Source organism: Castor canadensis, chromosome 11 (genome assembly GCF_047511655.1).
Source record: "Castor canadensis chromosome 11, mCasCan1.hap1v2, whole genome shotgun sequence".
Taxonomy (NCBI): Eukaryota; Metazoa; Chordata; class Mammalia; order Rodentia; family Castoridae; genus Castor; species Castor canadensis.
The window spans coordinates 41,489,873-41,511,869 of record NC_133396.1 but is presented as its reverse complement, the minus strand read 5'-3'; the positions used below and the strand labels follow the sequence as shown (position 1 = coordinate 41,511,869).

At 36.3% G+C, this 21,997-nt stretch overlaps 1 protein-coding gene across 5 annotated transcripts in view; it reads left to right on the top strand.

Annotated features, from left to right (window-relative positions):
- Positions 1-21,997, top strand: part of LOC109683325 (mitochondrial Rho GTPase 1) — a 50,239-nt gene that overhangs the window by 7,974 nt on the left and 20,268 nt on the right. For 4 of the 5 annotated variants that reach the window (XM_074046374.1, XM_074046376.1, XM_074046378.1 and 1 more), the window contains 13 exons: positions 622-665; positions 967-1,020; positions 1,291-1,343; positions 3,875-3,983; positions 4,288-4,389; positions 9,534-9,632; positions 10,110-10,218; positions 11,140-11,260; positions 14,856-14,940; positions 15,448-15,593; positions 16,911-17,011; positions 18,884-19,014; positions 19,826-19,909. In XM_074046374.1, coding sequence (XP_073902475.1) covers positions 622-665; positions 967-1,020; positions 1,291-1,343; positions 3,875-3,983; positions 4,288-4,389; positions 9,534-9,632; positions 10,110-10,218; positions 11,140-11,260; positions 14,856-14,940; positions 15,448-15,593; positions 16,911-17,011; positions 18,884-19,014; positions 19,826-19,909 — 1,238 coding nt within the window. The remainder of the gene's footprint in view (positions 1-621; positions 666-966; positions 1,021-1,290; positions 1,344-3,874; positions 3,984-4,287; positions 4,390-9,533; positions 9,633-10,109; positions 10,219-11,139; positions 11,261-14,855; positions 14,941-15,447; positions 15,594-16,910; positions 17,012-18,883; positions 19,015-19,825; positions 19,910-21,997) is intronic. The other variant, XM_074046375.1, reaches the window with a different exon arrangement.

The following is a 21,997-nucleotide window of genomic DNA, read 5'->3' as shown; positions in this document are numbered from 1 at the left end:
TCTATCACGCATACCCTTTTCGTGTGGGATTACATGAACATCCACCCATTGAGAGCAGTTCTGGCTAGTGATATGTACTAGAGAGGGAATTCTTGATTCTTCATGGTCATGCTCCAGTTTTCCTTCGGGGCCCTGGTGGTTATTACTCCTACTTGCTGTCTAGATCTTTAGCCTGTATTGCCCAGATTTTCTGGCCCCTTTAGACTGTGTATATAGACTCTTGTCTGAGAATTTTCTATCTCAGGTTGCTGATCTCTTTTGCCTGACCCTTTTCAACTGTGGATCAGATGCTGGCCTAGATCCATCATACAATGCCTCTGCCCTTCCATGCCCGAGTTATCCTCTTGTAGACTTCATTGCTAGCCAGCTTTCTTATCATAGTTCAACTTTTTCTTCTCCTGTCTTGCCCTTGTATTTGCTACTAGCTTAGTGTTACACCATGTCATTTTCCTTTTTTTTTTTTTTGGTGGTACTGGGATTTGAACTCAGGGCCTTGTTAGGTAAGCTCTCTACCACTTGAGCCACACCTCCAACCCACCATAGATATTGCATAGATTTTTAGCCTACTAGCTTTTATGAAAGAGTTTAAAATATGAAACATTGACTTTTTGTCATTTGTAGAAGCAGAACAGAGTGATGAACAACTTCATCAAGAAATATCACAGGTCAGTTAAAACAAATAGTTGTGGGGGGTTTTGGGGGGAGGAGAAACAGTGATAATCCTATGAGTATACCTTTTTCCTTCTTTCATTTATCAAGAATTTTCAATTCTTTGTTATTGCCAATTTTTAGTGTGTGGTTTTGCTATATGCCCTTAGGAATATATTCTTCTTATAAGCAAGCTTTTTAATTCTTTTTCCAATTCATTTTCTTCCTTTGTCCCTAAAATATTAACTGGTTGATAATTAAATGCTACTGTTTCTATTTTTATTTTTATTGCTATTAATTTGTTAATTTTTCTTCTAGGCCAATGTCATCTGCATAGTTTATGCTGTTAACAACAAACATTCTATTGATAAGGTATGGATGCATGGCTTTTTTTTATTTTTCCACTGTAAGTAAATTTCAGTAGCACACTTTTTTTTTTTTTAAACAGGGTCTCACTATGTAGCCTAGGCTGGTCTCAAACTTATGATCCTTCTGCCTCTGCCTTCCAAGTGCCACCATGCCTGGTTTCCATGGGGGCACTTTCAGAGTCAATCCTCATTTAGAATTTTAGAGACCTAAGGACAGAAAGCTTCTCAAAGAAGATCTGCATCATGATTTAGCTCGTGTTAATTTTCATTTTAGGTTACAAGTCGATGGATTCCTCTCATAAATGAAAGAACAGACAAAGACAGCAGGTATATTTTTTTCCTCTCAAATTTTGTATTCAGAAATTTCAAACTTACAGAAAAGATTCAGGAAATAATGAGCATTTGTAAACTCTTCACTTCTGTCCACCATTTGTTAACACTTTGCCACCTTTGCTTTATCGAGTTTGCTTCTCTGTTCACCTACCTCCAGATACTCCCACACACCTTTTTTGGGAGAAATCTTTTGAAGCAGCAAATATATTTTAGAGCAAAGCAAAAAGCAGAGCTCCAGTACTATACCATTATTATTATTATATACTATAATGATTCATAATTACTGACAGTAAATATTTTGATTACTTTTGTATTATCTGGGGCATAGTTCAAGTGGTAGAATGCCTTCCTAGCAAGTATGAAGCCCTAAGTTCAAACCCCAGTACTGTCAAAAAAAAAAAAAAGAAAAAGTCTTCATTTTAGAGCATATCATTGTCATGTATTATGTGATAAGGTTGTCATTACTCACAGTGTGAGCAAGGGTCATTGATTGCTCATAGTGTGGTGTATGTCAGAGCAGTAGTACTTAGAGAAAACCTTTGAAATTGATTGGCTCCCATGAGTTCTAAGATGGCATTTGATTTCCCATCTGTAAGGATGGATGAGGGTAATAACTGTCTTAGCTATTTGTGGTTATGTTGAAAATCAAATGAAAATAATTTATATATAAGCACTTTATAAGTTCTTTAAAAAATCCCTAGAGATCTGCATTTAGGAATTCATGCAGGGAGTTTTCTTTGTAATTCTTTGGAAGATACATGGATAGTAGGGAAAAAGCAAGAGAACATTCAGGTTGTCATTTTCTGAGCAGGATGAGAGTTCTGCACAAACATGGTTTGAGTTTTAAGACAAACTGGCAATGTTTTTGCTTCAATATGGTTTAATGGGACATAAATTATTTATGAAGCATTTGAGTGTTTTTAAATGTTAGGAAAGTCAGAATAATATTTATTAATTGTACACATTTTGGTCTTTTACTTATTTTTTTAGATTTCTCTTTTATTGGGGTGCTTCTGTGCCTTTAAACTCTGAAGATTTGGTTCTTAATGGATGAATGTGGGCATTGACCCTCTGTCTTACATATTCATGAGAGACTTTGTGCCTTACAACTCTGACAGCTCCTCTTTATCCTGTTTTAAAATTTGTGGTTCGTTATTAACAAGGTGAAAAGCAGAGAATGACCCTCTCAAGTGATGCAGTCCAATGTAGTAGCCTCTAGTCAGTTGTATCAGTTTAACTTTAAATTAGTTAAAATAAATACACTTAGCTGGGCGCCGGTGGCTCATGCCTGAAATCCTAGCTACTGAGGAGACAGAGATCAGGAGGATTGCTGTTAGAAGCCAGCCCAGGCAAATAGTCCTCAAGACCCTATCTCGAAAGTACCTAACACAAAATGGGCTGGTGGAGTGGCTCAGGGGACAGGCCCTGAGTTCATAGATAGATAGGTAGATAGATAGACAGATAGACAGACAGACAGACAGACACACTTAGTCACTAGATAAGATCTCACTAACTTTTTGCCTAGGGCCAGCCTCACACCACAATCCTGATCTACACCTCCTGCATAGCTGTAATTAATTATGGCCATGTACTACCATGCCTAGCCAAGAGCTTTTTCTTGATTAAAAAAAAAAATCACACAGATAAAAATTAGAATAGTGTAATGAACTCCAGTATATCTGTCATCCAGCTTTAGCAATTAACTTGTGGTCTATCTTGTTTCATCATTACCTCTTCAGTTGGGGCCATTTTGAAGCAAACTAAACATCATATCAAAATATTTAGTGAGATACACATAGTGAAATATTTCAGAGATACACACTGAAATATTTAATGTGTATTCTAAAAGACAGCAAATCATTGCATTTAAAATGTCATCAGATCATGGCATGCCCCTGCTCATAACCTTCCTGTGGCTTCCCAATTACACCAATAGTAAAACCCACACTACTGCTGCAACTTAAAGTCCTTGTATGTGTAGCCTTTGAACCTCTCTTCATCCCCATTTTATAACTTTCCGCTTAGCTCCATTTTCACCATTCTGGCATTTTCCCTGTTCTTCATCTGCACCAGGATGTTCTCTCAGTATGGGGCCTTTGCACTTGCTTTCCTTTCTTCTCTGGTCTTCACGTGCAGATTCCGTCTTGGCTCAAATGCCACCTTCTTAAGAGAAGTTTTCCCTTGATTGTATGTATAATTAGGTCCCTTCCATTACCTTATCTCATGTCCCCCTACTGAGTCCCTTTATAACACCTGCTGTATTGGAAATTGCTTGTTAGAATGGGGAAGGATTTTCTGTCTCATGCCCTTAATCCTTAGAAGAGTTTGTAGTTTATTAGGTACTTTATAAGTAGTTTTGAATGAATTAATAAACCTATATATAAAGGGCACTTGAACCTGAGTATAGTAGAGGCTTTATGTTAGAGAGGTTGAAGCTTTTTAGTTAGATTGGGTTCTGATGTAAATTAAGATAAAAATCTAATGTCTTTTAGCTTCCTTATTACGTTGTGCACTATTCATTTCAGGCTGCCTTTGATATTGGTTGGGAACAAATCTGATCTGGTGGAATATAGTAGTATGGAGACCATCCTTCCTATTATGAACCAATATACAGAAATAGAAACCTGTGTGGAGGTATGCCTCATCGTTCAATTTGGAAATTTATTGTTGGTGAATTTTCACTAACTTGATATTCTGAATGGGAGGGGAAACAATGTGAGATGCAATAAATTTCTGTTCTTTGTGAAGACTTGTAAACTAGATAAAGCAGAGAACTTGCGAGTAGGCTTCTAAGCTCCTTTGGACATTGATGCTGACATGTCCACAAAGGAAAATTTATTTTTTCATTTTCTTCAAGGACTCTTACTGTTACCTTAAAACTTGGTTTTGGCTGACATAACTGATTTCAGAGTATAAAATTTAAAACTTTCCTTTTCAGTGTTCAGCAAAAAACCTGAAGAACATATCAGAGCTCTTTTACTATGCACAGAAAGCTGTTCTTCATCCTACAGGACCTCTGTACTGCCCAGAGGAGAAGGAGGTAACCAACCAATAAACTGTGTTTTTAGGGACTGGAATATAGACAGAGTAACTGAAATAGGACAGTGATTTTTAATAACTCTTAATTATTTTTCTAAAAATGAAACCGCTGAAATTGGAACTTACTGATTATTAAATTGCTGAATTTTCTAGTTATTTTTCTTCAGTGAAAATACTCAATGTTTTCCAGGTTAAGTATTATTTCAGAAAGTGCCATTAAAACAAACAGAATTGTCAATAATAGCAACAAAAATCCAAAGACTTAATAATGATCTACTTTGCAATTATAAAATCTACAAACTAAAAAGCACAAACAAAAATTGTGTAGTTTTTGGAGACTTTTTTTGATGCTGGAAATTGAATCCAGGACCTTGCCCAGGCTAAGCATGTACTCTACCACTGAACCACATTCCTAATACTTGTGTAGTTTTTTGACACAAGTACAACATGTAATACAACTTGAATATACTCTTGTTTTATAGCTAAGAAATAGAGTAATTCCTTATTGTAATACTTAAAATTTAACAGAATTGTGCCATAGACTTAAAAATTGAATTTTTTTAGATATAATTAACATACTGTAAAATTCACCCTTATACACACACAGTTCAATGGTTTTTAGTATATTCACAAAGTTATGCAACCATTATCTCTTAGCAAAACATTTATCACTCCCAAAAGAAACCCTGTACCCATTGTTAGTCATTCCCTAAACTCTCCTCTCCCTATCCCCTGGCAACCACTAATGAATGCACTTACCTCTCTGAACAGTTCATATCAGTGAAATCACAGAGTAAGTGGCCTTTTGTTTCTGGCTCCTTTCACTTAGCTTAATGTTTTCAAGGTTCTAGAAGGCAACACCCACGCACAGGAAATCAATGTGAGTCAATGCCCTGTATAGCTATCCTTATCTCAACCAGCAAAACCCCTCGTTCCTTCCTATTATTGCTTATACTCTCTCTACAACAAAATTAGAGATAAGGGCAAAATAGTTTCTGCTGGGTATTGAGGGGTGGGAGCGGGAGGGAGTGGAGCGGGTGGTAAGGGAGGGGGTGGGGGCAGGGGGGAGAAATGAACCAAGCCTTGTATGCACATATGAATAATAAAAGAAAAATGAAAAAAAATGTTTTCAAGGTTCATCCGTGTTGTAGCATGTATCAGTATTTCATTGTTGTCCATACTGGCCTGGGCAAAAAGTGAGACCCTAGCTCCAAATGAATCACAGCAAAGAGGTCTAGAAGCAAAAAGGTGACTCAAGCAGTAGAGCACCTGCCTAGCAAGTGTGAAGCCGAGTTCAGACCTCAGTACTACCAAATCAAACAAATACATAATAATACTTTGTGACATGTGAAAATCATAATACATTCAAACGTCATCATTTCATAGTTTTATTATAGCAGTTGTGCTCATTTGTTTATGTTTGTCTGTGACTCCTTTTGTGCTACAAAGGCAGATTTGAGTAGTTTCAACAGAGCTCATGGGGACAAGGCTCAAGTGGTATGGTACCTGCCTAGGAAAAAAAAAAAAGACCCTGAGTTCAAACTCTAGTACAGCGCATGCACACACACACACACACAACCCCAGAGGTCCACGGGGTACTCTCATTACTTAATTGATGCTCAGTGTACTACTAATTGCATCGACAGTTACAATTTGACAGCATTTCAGTACCATATATGTCACTGTACCACATTTCATTTTTTATCAGTGCATACCCTTATGCCAAAAGAAGAAAAGAAAAAAGTGGATTTCTAATCTCAAACTATAGTCCAAGCATTGTTTTTTGGACTTTGATGCAAGTGCAAAGAAAATTTCCATATTTCCTAGTCCATTTAACTGTGTAGTTGAGTTACCCCAAACCTGGAACTGATTAATCTGTGTGTATTAATATGATAAAAGGCAAATACCAAGGAAAGAATGTACTGCTATAAATGCCTTCCAAGTAATGAATTTAAATGCTCACTTTAGCAGCCCATATATCAAGTAATTAATTTGATTATTTAAGATTATGTTTGTGTATATGTATCAGTATTGGCAATGTAGATTGGTTCAAAAAGACATTTTTCAAAGATAAAATCTCTTCACAGATCAGCATTAACATATGAACAATTACAGTTCACTTTTATGGTAGCAAACACTAACTTTGAATTCCAATTAAGCAAAATGCTATCCTTCCAAGCTCATTAGCAGACCTGTATAGCAAAATTATACTCAGTTAATGTATTTTGAATTTTATCAATAAAAACATTGTGGAAATTTTATTTCTCTTTTGCCATGTAAGTACCTATGTGATATTCTTGATTATGCTTGTTAGCCCCCAGGACTAAAATATTTGCTATGTGGCCTTTTACAGAAAAAGTGCTGATCCCTGGTAAAAAAATAATTACTCTGAGTTACCCTTAACCTGACCGGAGTTTACTCTTTCTTGTTTCTTGTCTACTACTCCTTTATTCCTAATTTACTCTTTTGTTTGTTTGTTTGTTTGTTTTTTCAGTACTAAGTATCAATCCCAGGGCCTTGCACATGTTAAGCAGGTGCTCTACCATTAAGCTACATTCCCAGCTTTAATTTGTTCTTTTCTCTCTTTTTTTTTTTTTTTGTGGTACTGAAGTTTGAACTCAGCGCTTCATACTTGCTAGTTAGGTACTCTACCACTTGAGCCATACCTTCAGCCCTTTTTCTATAGTTATTTTGGAGGCAGGGTCTCACTTTTTTGCCTAGGCCTACCTGGACCTCAGTCCCCCTATTTTATGCTTCCTCCATAGCTGGGATGACAGGTGTGTGCTACCACGCTCAGTTGTTTTCATTTATTTATTTTTATTTTTTTACCATTGAGATGGGGTCTTGCAAACTTTTAAGCCCGCCTAGAACTATGATCCTGTCAATCTTAGTTTCCATGTAGCTTGAGATGAGAGATGTGTGCCACTGTGCTCAGCTATGGTTAAGATGGGATCTGGAGAACTTTTTTGCACAGGCTGGTCTCAAACTGCAATCTCCCTGATCTCAGTCTTTCGATTAGCCAGGATTACAGGTGTGAGCCACCACCACCCAAATTCTAATTTATTCCCAATCTAGTGTTTCCCAGATTGCCTTGTGATAGAAGTTACTAGGTATGCTTGTTAGAAACCCATTCCATTCTGATTCATCCAGGTGCTGTGTTTTACAGTCAAGGAAATTTGGAAAGTACTACTAGAAGGATTTAACTCTGAGGCCTTATACTAATGGTACACTAAATTCCCCTATTAGTTTGTTCTCAATTATTTGCTGCTCTGTTCTCACCCTATTATTAGTTCTGCTGATCTGCTAATCCTTTGGCCCTTCCCCCAGTCCCACATGAGTAAAGCACTTCACCACCTGTTGTGCATTTCTTAGGTATGGTATGTATAATTTTCAACTTTTAGATTATGTTTTATTAGACTGTATTGTTTTATACATGTACAAATTTTAAGTCTAACCTTATACCAGTATCTTTTATTAGAAAACAATAAGCTTTCAACACAGATTTGAGATAGAATCATCAAAAAAAGTTTGTATTCTAAATTAAAAACTGAGCTATAAATATTTCCAGTGATGATGAACTCTGTATGACCCATGTTGCCCACGGCTTACCTAATAATGAAAAAGATGTGACTGTTACATAATGATAATGCTTACTGTGTAAGACACAAAATGCTTTCATTATTATAATTTTTAGAGCATTGTTGATGCCAAATTTTTAACACTTTGCAATAATAATCATATTTTGATATTATATTAAGGTGATTAGCATTTTAAAAATCACATTGAAGCTGGGTGCAGTGGCTCACACCTGTAATCCTAACTACTTGGGGACAGATCTATAGGATTGAGGTTCAAAGCCAGCCTGGACAAATAGTTCCCAAGACTCCCAGCTCCAAAATAACCAGAGCAAAATGGATGGGAGGCATGGTTCACAACAGAAAAATTAAAGATAAATAAAGTAAACAACAGTAAGTCTAAATAAATCTTATCTCATAGAAAGTTAGTACACTTATTAGCCAGTGATATTTTGCTGTGTTTGCAAATAAGCCTGTATCCTCATTCTAACATATCCTTTAAGTCTCTTGGACTGGCAGTATTACTCAATGGCAGAGTGCTTGCCTAGCATAGATGAGGCCCTGAGTTTGATCTTCAGCACTGGAAAAACAAACAAACAAACAAACAGAGTAGTGATGTGTGACTGCATCTTAGTACCCAGGAGGCTAAGACAGGAGGCTCTTGAGTTTAAGGTCAGCCTGGGTTGCATAGTGAGATCCTGTCTCAAAAAAACCCAATAAATAAAAAACATTGAGTTCCATTCTCCTACCTCCTACCAGAGGTTGGGGAAGAAAGCCAGTAGTAATTTTATACATCCGTTCAAATTCATTGTGGAATGAGGGAGGACATAAATAAATAAAATAGTTCTTTATGTCAGTGGAAGAGTGAACATATCTAAAGATGAACTTCTGAGGCAGTGGGTGGTAAAGCATGCCTGTAATCTCAGCACTTAGGAGGTGAGGCAGGAGAATTCAAGGCTAGATAGTTAGACTCTGTCTCAAAAAAAGATGAACTTTTTCTTTTGCCTATCTTCAAAGAATTTGATCATGAGAGGAAAGTTTGTCCATTCCTAATATCAGTTCAAGTAAATATTGCTTCATTTACTTAAAAATGCTTGAATATAAAAGTAAATGGCACCAAGCTCCAATGGCTTATGCCTATAACCCTAGCTACTTGGGAAGCTGAGATCAGGAGAATCACGGTTCCAGGACAGCTCAGGCTAAAAAGGTTTGTGAGACCACATCTCAATGGAAAAAAACCTGGGCATAGTGATATGTGCCTGTAGGGGGATGGAAGGCCGGGACACCCTGGACAAAAAGCAAGACCCTCATCTCCAAAATAGCCAGAGCAAAAAGGGCTGGAGGCATGGCTTAAGGGGGAAAGTATCTGCCTTTCAAGCGTAGAGCTCTCAGTTCAAACCCCAGTATTGCCAAAAAAAGTAAATGTCTTTGCTTTAATTAATTTTTTGTGTTAGTTGTATTTGATGTTATGGGTAAGCAATCTGATTTTTTCCCAGCATTGCTTATTAAAAACATACTGTAAAATCTTATTTTAATTAAAACGATCATTTCTTTTCTCAATGTTTTATAGATGAAATCAGCCTGTATAAAAGCCCTTACCCGTATATTTAAAATATCTGACCAGGATAATGATGGTACTCTTAATGATGCTGAACTCAACTTCTTTCAGGTAGCTTTTTTAGCTTCTTTGCCCATAAAAGCTAAAAAAAATATTAACTTCAATAACAATTTGTTGATAAGCCTTTTTCTTTTTCATGTAAAACTACCACATCAAACTATTTAAGCCCTTCCTTAGGGTATAAAAACTCTCTTATGCCTAGGAACTGAGGAGACTCTGATAGTTTCATTTCATTGTATACAGTGGGTGTATGAAGAATGACTTAAAGCATGAACTCTGAGTCATTTTGCTTTCTTGGTTTTGTACAGCATAACTACACAAAGAATCTTGTGTTACAGAAACAGAATTAGTGAAGTTGGGAAGTTTCTTTTCTTCTAAATATGTCATGCTCAAATAATACAAAGAAGAGGATTTGTCTCTTTTTATTGCAACTGTGGTTTAATGTTGCTTTGTAGATTATTGTTTTATATTATTTGTGGGTTTAATGCTGGTTTATTTTTAAACTTAATTGTTTTGTTTTTTTGCTAGAGAATTTGTTTCAACACTCCTTTAGCTCCTCAAGCTCTGGAAGATGTCAAGAATGTAGTCAGAAAACACATAAGTGATGGTGTAGCTGACAGTGGATTGACACTGAAAGGTAGGTCAATGGTTTTTCCACAACCTTCCCCTACCCCCTCACCTGGCTGGGGATTGAACTCAGGACCTTTCAAGTGCTAGACAAACACTCTACCATTGAGTTATGTTCCTCAGTCCTTTTCCCATCCTTTTAAGCTATTGAATATTTTTAAATTTGGCCAAAGATAAAGATCTTTGTAGCAATATTTATACTTTAAGGAAATGTCAGTATTTACTAATATGCCTAAAATTTGACTTGGTTAGGAGATGAGGGTGGTTATTATCCTTACTATCGATATTAATTAGAGGTAGGGAAATTGGTTGGATCTCAAGGATGAAGAGGTCCATCTGAAAGACATATCTGGAACAAAATCCTTCCTACTCATAAGCAGCCTTTAAATAGAAATTATTTTTAGGGACTTTGTCTATGAGTCAAATTTTCCCAAGTATAGACTGTTCCTTGTTGACATTTTGTTGAGCCACAGTGAAATAAGAAGTGAAATGAAATTCCAGAATTTTCCATTATAAAAATAAACTCAAAGATCTATACAGTATTTTCATTTGTGTTCATCATATACCTTTGTGTGTGTGTGTGTGTGTGTGTGTGTGTGAGTGTGTGTGTGTGTGTGTGTGATATAACTTTTTCACTGTAATTTTGGCCCTTTCATCTGTGTGTATGTATGTGTGTGTGTGTGTGTGTGTGTGATATAACTTTTTCACTGTAATTTTGACCCTTTCATCCAGTGCTCTCTCTTGCTGACCTGGGTGTATATGTGAAATGTCTCTGAAATGAGCTCTGTTTCATTGAGATACTTTTTTGATGTTACTATGAAAACTAGTATATCTCTTAATCTGAGACCTCTTGTCATTGTTATATGTTTTTCTCCCATGTAACTGTATCCTTCTTCACATCAACTGTATTTGCTGAATTACTTTATTTCAGGTTTTCTGTTTTTACACACACTTTTTATCCAGAGAGGGAGACACGAAACAACTTGGACTGTGCTTCGACGATTTGGTTATGATGATGACCTGGATTTGACACCTGAATATTTATTCCCCCTGTATGTACCTTTGCTTTCCTGACTGATTTCAGTTGTCAAGTATTTTTAAGTTTTATTTAGTACATAGGTAGGCTTCAAGCTCCTCAGGAGAAATTTAGAATTATTTCTCAGCCTTAGCAGCATCAACATTTTGGACCCAAAAGTTCTTTATCGTGGAGCCTGTTCTGTGCATTACAGAATGTTTAGCACATCCGTAGCTGCCAGTAACACATATTCCTGCAATTGTGACAACCAAAATTGTCTCCAGAAATTGCCATATGTTCCTGCAAAATCAAACTCATCCACAGTTGAAAGCCATTAATTATAGAATAGCTCGAACTTTTTCTCTTCTCATGGAAAATACAAGTTTTGTTTGTTTTTTTCTTTTTCTTTTTTTTTTTTGGTACTGGAGTTTGATCCCAGGGCCTTGTACTTACTAGGCAGGTGTTTGCCCACTTAAGCCCCACCCCAGCCCACAAGTATCTTTTTTAAAGTCATTTTACTGAAGGAGAAAAAAGATGCCAGATAATCATGGTTTTAGACTCAAAAGATCAGAAATATATTGTTAGCATTTTTCTTTCCTTTTGTCAGTTTCTGCTCCTTCAGCTTAGGATAAAATAGTGTCTTCCTAAAGAACTGATCTATTTGTGCTTATTTTCCTTAGATAATGCTGCTTAAGTTTTTTGTTTAAAATGGACCCAGTGCCACCTCACCTCACACAGGAGACTGACTACCTTGCAGCAGGATACCTCTTCTCTACCCTTGGGAAGTAGGTTCTCAGGGACTATGACTTCCCACTATCTGGCTGTGGTTTCTTCAGTCTTTGTTCCTTACTTTTTCAGTGGCACATTACCTTCATGGTGTCCTTTTTAACTTTAGAGGTATCATCTCCAGCTACCTATGTAATGATTCAGAAAGTCTTAGTTGTTGTTTTTCCCTTCCCCATCATTAAAGAAGCAGTGTTCTTTGTCATTAGGCCTATTGATCAGTTCTAAGTTGAAAGTTTACTTGTCTAAGTTACTAAATTTTAGCTCAAGTTAATTTTCCAATAAATATATAGTGATGAATGAATTTGTCTTGGGATCCTTTCACAAAGTTTTCTTTATCCTGCTGTTTTTGTGAATGGATATATATTTTTTTCATTGTTGTGCTTGGTGGGGGTACACTGTGAAATTTATAAAAAGTTCTTACAATGTATCAAATAGGATACTTCTATAAGAGGCTCCTTACTGCTTTTTTTTTTTTTTTAAATAAGACAGAAGACTCCGTTTCGTAGGGCTTTTTTATACTCTCTGCTTTTGATTTTCTGCAGAATAACCCCCTTGAGCCACCATGTGAAGCTCTCCAACTTTCTTATTAACTCTACTTTTGTGCTTCCATTACTGTTAAATTAGAATGTGCGCGCAAGTGCACACACACATACAAACACAAATTTAGCCATGTGATCTCTCTTCAAGACACAAGATAAAGCCTTGTGTATGAGGGTATTTTTTTTTTGCGGGGGGGGGCTGGGGTGGTTGCTGGGGTTTGAACTCAGGGCCTTGTGCTTGCTAGGCAGGTGCTCTACCACTTGAGCCACACCCCCAGCCCTTTTTGCTTTAGTTAGTTTTTTTGAATAGGGTCTTGCTTTTATGCCACGGCTGACCTGGATCTCAGTCCTCCAGACCTCTGCCTCCTGAGTAGCTGGGACAACAGGCATGAGCTACTGTGTACCACTAAGCCTAAGCCTCTTAACATATCTGAGGTCATTCATGATCGGCTATGCTCATACTCTCCCCTCCTTCATTCTCAAAGTAAATACTGAACTATTTATGGTCCACCAAACATATGTTATTTTCTACTCTAGGCTTTTGCCTACGCTATTTTCACTCTTCTCTCTTTCCCCTAACCTAATTAATGCTTCATCCTTTAAGTCTCAATTCAGGTGACAATGACTATCAGTAGTGTTAACACCTTCCTTCCTATCTCCCAGACCACAGATGTTCCCTTTTATGGTGGCTCCTCTAGTATAATTAGCTTACATACTTAGCACTTGACTCACTCTATAAAGATCTGTTTGTGGACCACCTCCCACTTGAATAGAGAGCATATCATTATAAAAAAGACAAAAAATAACAAATATTGCTGAGGATGCAGAGAAAGGGAGACTCTCATACACTGTTCGTGTCAATGTAGATTAGTATAGCCATTATGTATACAAAATAGAGTTACTGTATGACCTGGCAATTCTACTATTGGTTATATATCTGAAGGAAATAGAATCATTGTATCAAAGAAATACCTGCATCTCTCATGTTTATTACAGTACTCATTGGTCACAGTAGCCGTGATACGGAATCAACCAAGATGTCCATCTGTGGATGAATGGATGAAAAAAAATTGCTGTATATACAGAGTGAAATATTTTTCAGTCATAAAGAATGAAATCCTGTCATTGGCAGCAACATAGATAGAACTGGGTAATGCTAAGTGAAGTAAAATAAGCCAAGCACAGAAAGACAGATACCATAGGTTCTCACTCACTTGTAGAAGCTAAAATAGTTGATCACAAAGAAGTAAAGAGTAGTATGAAGGACAATAGAGGACAGGAAAGGGAGAGTAGAGGGAAGGTAGATAGAAGGTTGATAATGGTACCAAAATACAGTTGGGGGCAGAAGTATGTCGGATGGTCTTTAGAATAGTAGGGTAACTAGAGTCTGTAAGGATTAAGTATACATTTTCTTTTTATTTATTTATTTATGTTTTTTGTGGGACTGGGGTTTGAACTCTGGGGTTTGTGCTTGTAAAGCAGATGCTCCACTGCCTGAGCCACATTTCCAGTCCATTTTTGCTCTGGTGTTTTGGAAATAGGGTCTCGTGAACTATTTGCCTGGGCTGGCCTTAAATCATCATCCTCCTGATTTCAGCCTCCAAGTAGCTAGGATTACAGGCATGAGCCACCAGTGCCCAGCTTAATTATACATTTCAAATCAATTGGAGGAAATGATTTTTAAGGTTCCCAACACATAGAAAGTATAATATTTGAAGATATGTAAATGGTAATTACCCTGATTTGATCATTACACATCATATACAGCTATCAATTTATAATACTGTACAAACAAATACAAATATTATGTTGGTTAAAAAAATTAAAATGAAAAAAAGTAGGAAGCCTGCCTTGTTTTTGTCTCCCTGGTACCTAACTCACTATATTTTATTAATGTTTATTGAACTGAATGTAAGTAAGATAGGTCAAATCAGGCAAAAATAACTTTTCTTCACAGAATTTTCAACTCATTACAATGTTGACATTAATATTAAATCCATAATTAGGTCTTACAATTTGTTTATAGGAAGAACAAACTATTACAGCTTAAGTTTTTATTTCATTGTGTTCCTCTGATACTTAGGAAGAGTATGTATGTCTCTTTGAAATGACTCTTAATTATGACTCTTCAGAGGAGTCCTGTAACCACTCCAGAGACTTTCCCTGAGAAGATCTATACATAGTATAAAAATACACTGTATATTTTTATATATAGTGTCATCCCACAAAAATGTTTACTGCAATTTTGTATTCATTTTTTAAATTTTAATATTTTATTATTTTATTCTTAAATTTTTTCATTTACAGACTAAAAATACCTCCTGATTGCACTACTGAATTAAATCATCATGCATATTTGTTTCTCCAAAGCACCTTTGACAAACATGATTTGGTAAGCTTTTAGTTGCAGTTTTCCATGATATATGGTAAATGTTGGAGGGAGAAGGAGCACTGCGATTTGGACTCAGGGCTTTATGCTTGCTAGGCAGCTGCTTTACCACTTGAGCCATGCCCCCAACACTGGTAAAATATTATTCCTGGGAATGATTTTTCTTTGTTTTCTTAGCTATGAGATGCTTATGTTATATAACCAAAAACTTCAAACTCTCTAAACCAGCAAAAATATTGTCTGCTATTTTACTGTTATCTCAAGATCAAAAAAAATCTAATTTCTGACAGACTCTTTTACAGGTTTTCTTATATCCAAGTGAGGAATTTTCTTGATAAAATTTCTTATCATTTAGAAGTATAGGTTTTCTAGGTTAGGGATCTTTTTTTTTTTTTTGGTGGTGCAGGTGCTTGACCACTTGAGCCACACCTCTAGCCTTTAGATTAGGGATCTTTTATGTTTGGAATATATTTATATTTAAATATTATTTGCTTCCTTGTTTATCTTTAGGATAGAGACTGTGCTTTGTCACCTGATGAGCTTAAAGATTTATTTAAAGTTTTCCCTTATATACCTTGGGGGCCAGATGTGAATAACACAGTTTGCACAAACGAAAGAGGATGGATAACCTACCAGGGATTCCTTTCCCAGTGGACGTGAGTATAGAGCTCACCTCTTTCCTCTAAAGTTCTATGTAGTTTAAAATTATATTACGTTTTTCAGTTTGTAAGCTTGTCAGCTTTTATAAAATGTTTCAATCCTAACAACCTCCAAGCAAGATTTATAGTACTGCTGGATATCTTTAAGATGAGCTATAGATACTCTATGATTCAGGAAGGGTTTGTTTTCTTTTGGGTAATGGTATTGGAAAACAGTAATAAGTAAGTCTTACATCAAAACTGAACTAAAGCGCTGGGATGTAGCTCGGTGGTACAGCGCTTGCCTAGCATGCGTGAGGCCCTGGGTTCGATCCCAGCACCAAAAAAGAAAAGACAAAAAAAAAAAAAAACTGAACTAATTTATAGTACTTCTTATTTGATTAAGAAAATTAGAAATGTCGTTGCTATTACACAATTACTCCTTCAACATGTTAAGAGAAGCATATTTTTCTGGACTTTGAAGACTTACTGGATTATTTAATGTCAGTTGTTCATTTTTAATGATTTTTTTCATTTGGGAAGTATACTGGGGTTTGAATTCAAGGCCTCATACTTACTAGGTATGTGTTCTGCCCCTTGAGCCACACTTCCAGCTCTTTTTGCTTTAGTTTATTTTTCAGATAGGTTCTCATGTTTTTGCCAAGGGCCATCTTCTGACAGTGATCTTTCTGTGTACACCTGTAATAGCTGGGGTTACAGATGTGGGCCACCACATTTCTGCCTAATGAATTCATAATAAGACTTAAGATTTCTCCACAGCCTAGTTATAGTGTGGTTGACATTGTGTCTAAGGTATGAAGGAAATTCTTTGGTTTTGCATGATGACATCATTACTTTAGCCTTGGTGAGACTCTTTCAACATTAAGATCTTTTCTTTTTTGAAATGCATAAGAGAGTTCAACTAGTTTCAGGTGCCTTTCACTTATTTTTGTGCTTTTGTCAAACCTTTTCAGATCTGTTTAATTACTGTCTTCACCTGGGTAGTATGTGTGGCACACTGTACATTGTCTTGGGAAGCAGATAATACATCCCTACTGTAGTTTTTGCCAGCCACTCACTGCTCATCTTTGTAGCCTTGCTTTCTTCTGCAGGTGGAGAAAATAGAGAAATTTGCCCTCATCTTGCATTCTCCTCCTTTTCCTCTCTGCTATAAAAATGATGTAGGAAAAGCCATAGTTGGGCATGAAGGAAATTAAAGCAGTCTGATAAACATTCTCTGGGTCTGGGGAATAACATTTTTTGAGTTGTTGGAATTTTCTTTCTGTGAATGCTCATTTAGGAACCTATCACCTTGTAAACGTCTCCCTTATTTAGGCTCACGACCTACTTAGATGTACAGCGGTGCCTGGAGTATTTGGGCTATCTAGGCTATTCCATATTAACTGAACAAGAGTCTCAAGCTTCAGCCATTACGGGTAAGTATCTGGGTACTATTCAGTCCATGATTAGGAACATTGTCTTTTTAAGACTCCAGTTTCAAATGTTACAAAAAGTAAAATTAAACTCATCTTCATTAATCCTTTATATTTACACTCTATTAGTTTTCCTCGTGACTTGGTAATTTCTTTTGAGTTGAGATGCTTGATTTTTATTTTATCAAAATAAAAGAGTAGAGGGCTGGGGGTGTGGCTGAAGTGGTAGAGCACCTGCCTAGCAAGTGTGCCGCCCTGAGTTCAAACCCCAGTACCACCAAAAAAAAAAAAGTCCAAAGTAAATGATCAATTCAAAATAAAAGAGTAGAGCTTTTGCTTCTAGTATACTCTCTGGGATATTCCACTGATGAAAATGAGGGAGAACTATGGGCATTAAAGGCTTTGGGAGTCTAATTTGCATTTTAATTTTCTTTAAGTATTCAAAATGGGATAGGCATGGTGTCACATGCCTGTAATCTCAGCACTCAGGAGGTAGAGGCAGGAGAATCATGAGTTTAAGCCCAACTTGCAATACATAGTGAGACCCCATCTCTAAAAACAAACCAACAAAGCCTATTAATACATGATCCTGCTGGGCACCCGTGATCCTACTTCAGAGGCTGAGATCAGGAGGATCACATTTCAAAGCCAGGTGTGGCTCAAGCAGTAGAGTGCCTGTTTTGCAAGCCCAGTCCCACAAAATAAAAAAACAACAAAGAAAACATGATTCTGAATTAATTAAACATCTTTTATTATGTGATCTTTTTCCTTATTAATAAATCTTTTGTAGATCTTGAATATAAACCATTCATTCTTGCCAAAGTAATGTGTTCCACTCAAAGAAAACCCATAGGTATGGAAATAATGAATTAAAGAATTGATCATTTCAGGAGTTTCTTATATCCCAGGTGGTGTAAAATCTGCCATATCATACAGGAAGCCCTAGCCTAAGAAGAGAGCCTTTTTAAAATTGGCAAGAGCAAGTACTTAAGCAGTGGGCTGGAGGTATGACTTAAGCAGTAGAGCACCTGCTTTGCAAGCTTGAAATCCCATTAAAAAACAAATAAAAAGTAAATTTTAAAAAAAGTACTTAACCAGTTAACAATATTTAATTGCATTACAGAGTAAGAAACAAGCTAATCATGAGGTTCAACAACATATGGTGGACATTTTTATATAAATAACTATGTGTTTTGCATCTTTAATGTGCTTATTTAACTATCCCACAATTGTATGTTTTTATTTTCAGTTTTATACAATTAGTAATCCCTCTGCAGAGGCTCTGCAGTAGTTGCCTCTTTGGGTACAATTTACAGAGGTCTCTTTACCTCAGGAAGATGTACCCAGTTGTGCTAATGATACAGAATTATTTTCCAGCCTGCTTCTTTTACAGATTTCTGTTTAAAAGGCTAACTAGCCCTAGAGTGCAAATCGCCTCCTATTTGTAAGATCCAGCTCCAAGAAGATGCAGATTTCAAATAGCATGTTTTAATTTGTAGTTTATTATAGTAATAATTTATCTCAAAAAATTAGGTGGATATAATATTATCTGCAACCATGGTTTTTTATTCATTTTAGGATATTTTCCTAGTGAAAATATGCTATTTATTTTATGATGAGATAAATATCATTTAGTTATTGAAGATTCACTTTATAGTCAACATTAAAAAATGCATCTTTCCCACTTAAGTGATACCCTTCTGCATTATATTTTATATATTATTTCACATACAGCATGACTGTTGTGTAGATGCTTGTATATAGATTAAACACTTCATTAAAATGATAAACAGAATACCAAATTTTGCAGAAGATTGGGCGGAGGTTCAATGAGACTCAGTGATATGTATTTAGTGTTATTTTTTTTTTTTTTAGTAACAAGAGATAAAAAGATAGACCTGCAGAAAAAACAGACTCAAAGAAATGTGTTCAGATGTAATGTAATTGGAATGAAAGGCTGTGGGAAAAGTGGAGTACTTCAGGCTCTTCTTGGAAGAAACTTAATGGTGAGAGTTCTCAAAATGTAGAATGTTATCCCACAAATTTTTGTAGTGATGACTTTACATAATTTTGTATAGCCATTAACTTTCAGATGACTGCTGGAATTCATTGGCCTACATATATTAGACCAGTGCAATCTAAAGTAACAGTAGCACTGGGCATGGTGGTATACACCTGTAATCCCAACGCTCTGGAGGCTGAGGCAAGAGGATAGCAAATTCAGGCCAGCCTGGGCTTATAATCAGACCCAGACCCTGTTCAGAGACAGAGACAGAGATAGATAAGAGACAGTAATCTTGTTGAACTAGCTGGTTTCATTGGTATTAGCTATCATTTGTCTTTTTTTAAAAAACACTGCTTAGATGGGGATTAAACAACTACCCATGTGAAAGCACCTAACAAGAGTCCTTGGCATGAAATAAATGTATAATAAATGTTTCAAATTGAGTACTAATACCTAGTTCTGATTATTCCTTTGAGTAAGAAGTATGATGTGCTTCCAGATTAGTCTCATATCAAACCAAATTATAGTGAGAATTGCCAGCAGGTGACTGTAGAGTACACTGCACAAAACAGTTTACTTCTGCTTTAGCTACTGCTTTCACTTTATGCAGAACAAATGAATCATTTGTCTAAGAACAAAGAAACATAAAATCAATATTCCTTTTGAACTGATAAGTAGTATATCGTGTAGAGAAGAATACTCTTTTATTTATAACTCACCCACATACATACATACATAAAGGTGTGTGTGATGATTAAACTAGTTACTGTGATATCTTACTATAAATATTGAGATTTTGGTTCTATTTTCAGAGGCAAAAGAAAATTCGTGATGATCATAGATCCTACTATGCAATTAACACTGTTTATGTGTATGGACAAGAGAAATACTTGTTGGTAAGAATTCCTGTTATACAAATATTTTAATTATTGGGTACATTTTTTAAACGTTTTTATTAGTACATGTTAGTTGTACAGGGAATTTTGTTGTGACATTTCTACATATACATACAATGTACCCCGGTTTGGTCCATCCCCTCCAGTATTCTACTTCTTCCTCCCCTTTCTTAAAATGACTCCGACAGGTTTCAGTGTTCCATATTCACATGTGTAGAAAGTACATCGACCAGATTCACCCTCCTTTGCCTAAGCTGCTTTTAGAAGGGCAGTTCCATGCTTCTTTCCCATAAAGTATGTAAGCGTATTATGAATAATAATGAATCTTGCTGCAGAACGAGAGCAATTCAAGATAGCTCCATGACGCACAGAGTTGTTTCCTAGAGTGGAGCATATTATGCCACTTCTCAACTTCCTAGCTAAGCTGCTTTTATTTTTTTAACATTTTTATTATTAACTGTGCAGAGGATAATTATTGAGTACATTTTTAAATTACTAAAACAGTGACTTTAACTTAATTGCTGTATGTAGAACTTGTATGTGCTTTTTTTTTTCACCTGGTTTTATTCACTAGAATACTTATTACTTTGATCTGTGTGATGATTACATGTGTGGAGGCAAGTAAAAACACATCATTTTGTACACTTAATTGTACATTAGCTATAGCACAATAAGAAAGTAAGACATGAGCCAAGCACTGGTGGCTCATGTTTATAATTCTGGCTACCTGGGAAGCTGAGTTCAGGAGGATTGCAGTTTGAGGCCAGCCCAGGCAAATAGTTCACAAAACCCCATCTCACACCAAAAAAAAAAAAAAGAAAGAAAAAGAAAAAAAGGCATAAGAAAATAAACTCCCCTATACTTTTCGATCTGTTAAATAAAAAAAAAATAACACGTATGAAAGGAGGATCTGGCTGAACAGGCACCATGAAATACAGTAGAAAGAGGTTATATGCTATCCTTGCATCATTTCAGTTTCAACCTTGGTCCACCATTGATTGGTTGTGTGACCTCTGGCAAGTGACTTACTCTATGTGAAGCCTAAATCTGTTAGTTCCCTACTGAAAAACTCCTAACAAATAATAAGTACTAGCAAAAGTTCATTCTATTTCCATTTCTTTTTGGAAATAGTTTAGTTTGCCAGGTGATGACATTTATCAATATACACATTTTACTCTTTCTGATAAAAGTTTGTCAGTCTTTTATTAAACCTTGTCTGTCTCCTCTTTCAATAGTTTTCAATATTCAGTACTCAGTAAATATTGTTAGCTGTTAATTTTCCTGAGTTTTTTTGTTGTTATTTTTTGTTTTGGTGGTACTGGGGTTTGAACTCAGCTTTACACTTGCTAGGCTGGTGCTCCACCACTTGAGCCACTCCCCTAGTCTCTGTTTTCTTATTCTTACACTAGTCTTTGTAAGTCATATCTTTCATGTTTATGACTATGCATGCTGTAACAGTGTTTTACTTGGAATGTGTTGACCCCCTTCTGTCTCTATACTTCCCCTTTCATCTTCTCAATAAAGATACACTATCTCATGGCAGTGCTAGTGGCTCACACTGTAATCCTAGGTTCTTGGGAGTCTGAGATTGGGAAGATCACAGTTCCAGACAAGCATGGGTAGGGAGTTTGCAAAACCCCATCTCAACCAGTAGTTGGGCTCTGTGGTATGGTCCTTTCATCCTAGCTACATGGAAGGCTGAGATAAGGATGATTGTAGTTCTAGGCCAGACTGGGCAAAAAGTTTGTAAGACCCCATCTCAACACAAAAAAAGCTGGCTGTGGTGGTGAGCTTGTCATCCCAGCAATGGTGGAAAGCTTAAAATAGGAAGATAGCAGTCCAGGCTGGTCTGGACAAAAAGTGAGACCTGTCTCCGAAATAACCAGAGCAAAAAGGGCTGTGTGGAGCTCAAGTGATAGAGCACCTACCTAAGCAAGCACAGAGCCCTGAGTTCAAACCTCAGTACCACACCACCCCCCAAAAAAGAATTATGTGCTATCTCATATTATTCAGTACTGGATTTTTCTCTTGTTGGATCATTGTCATATGAAGGGAATTTTATAGTCAACATTGAAAAGAATAAGCAAT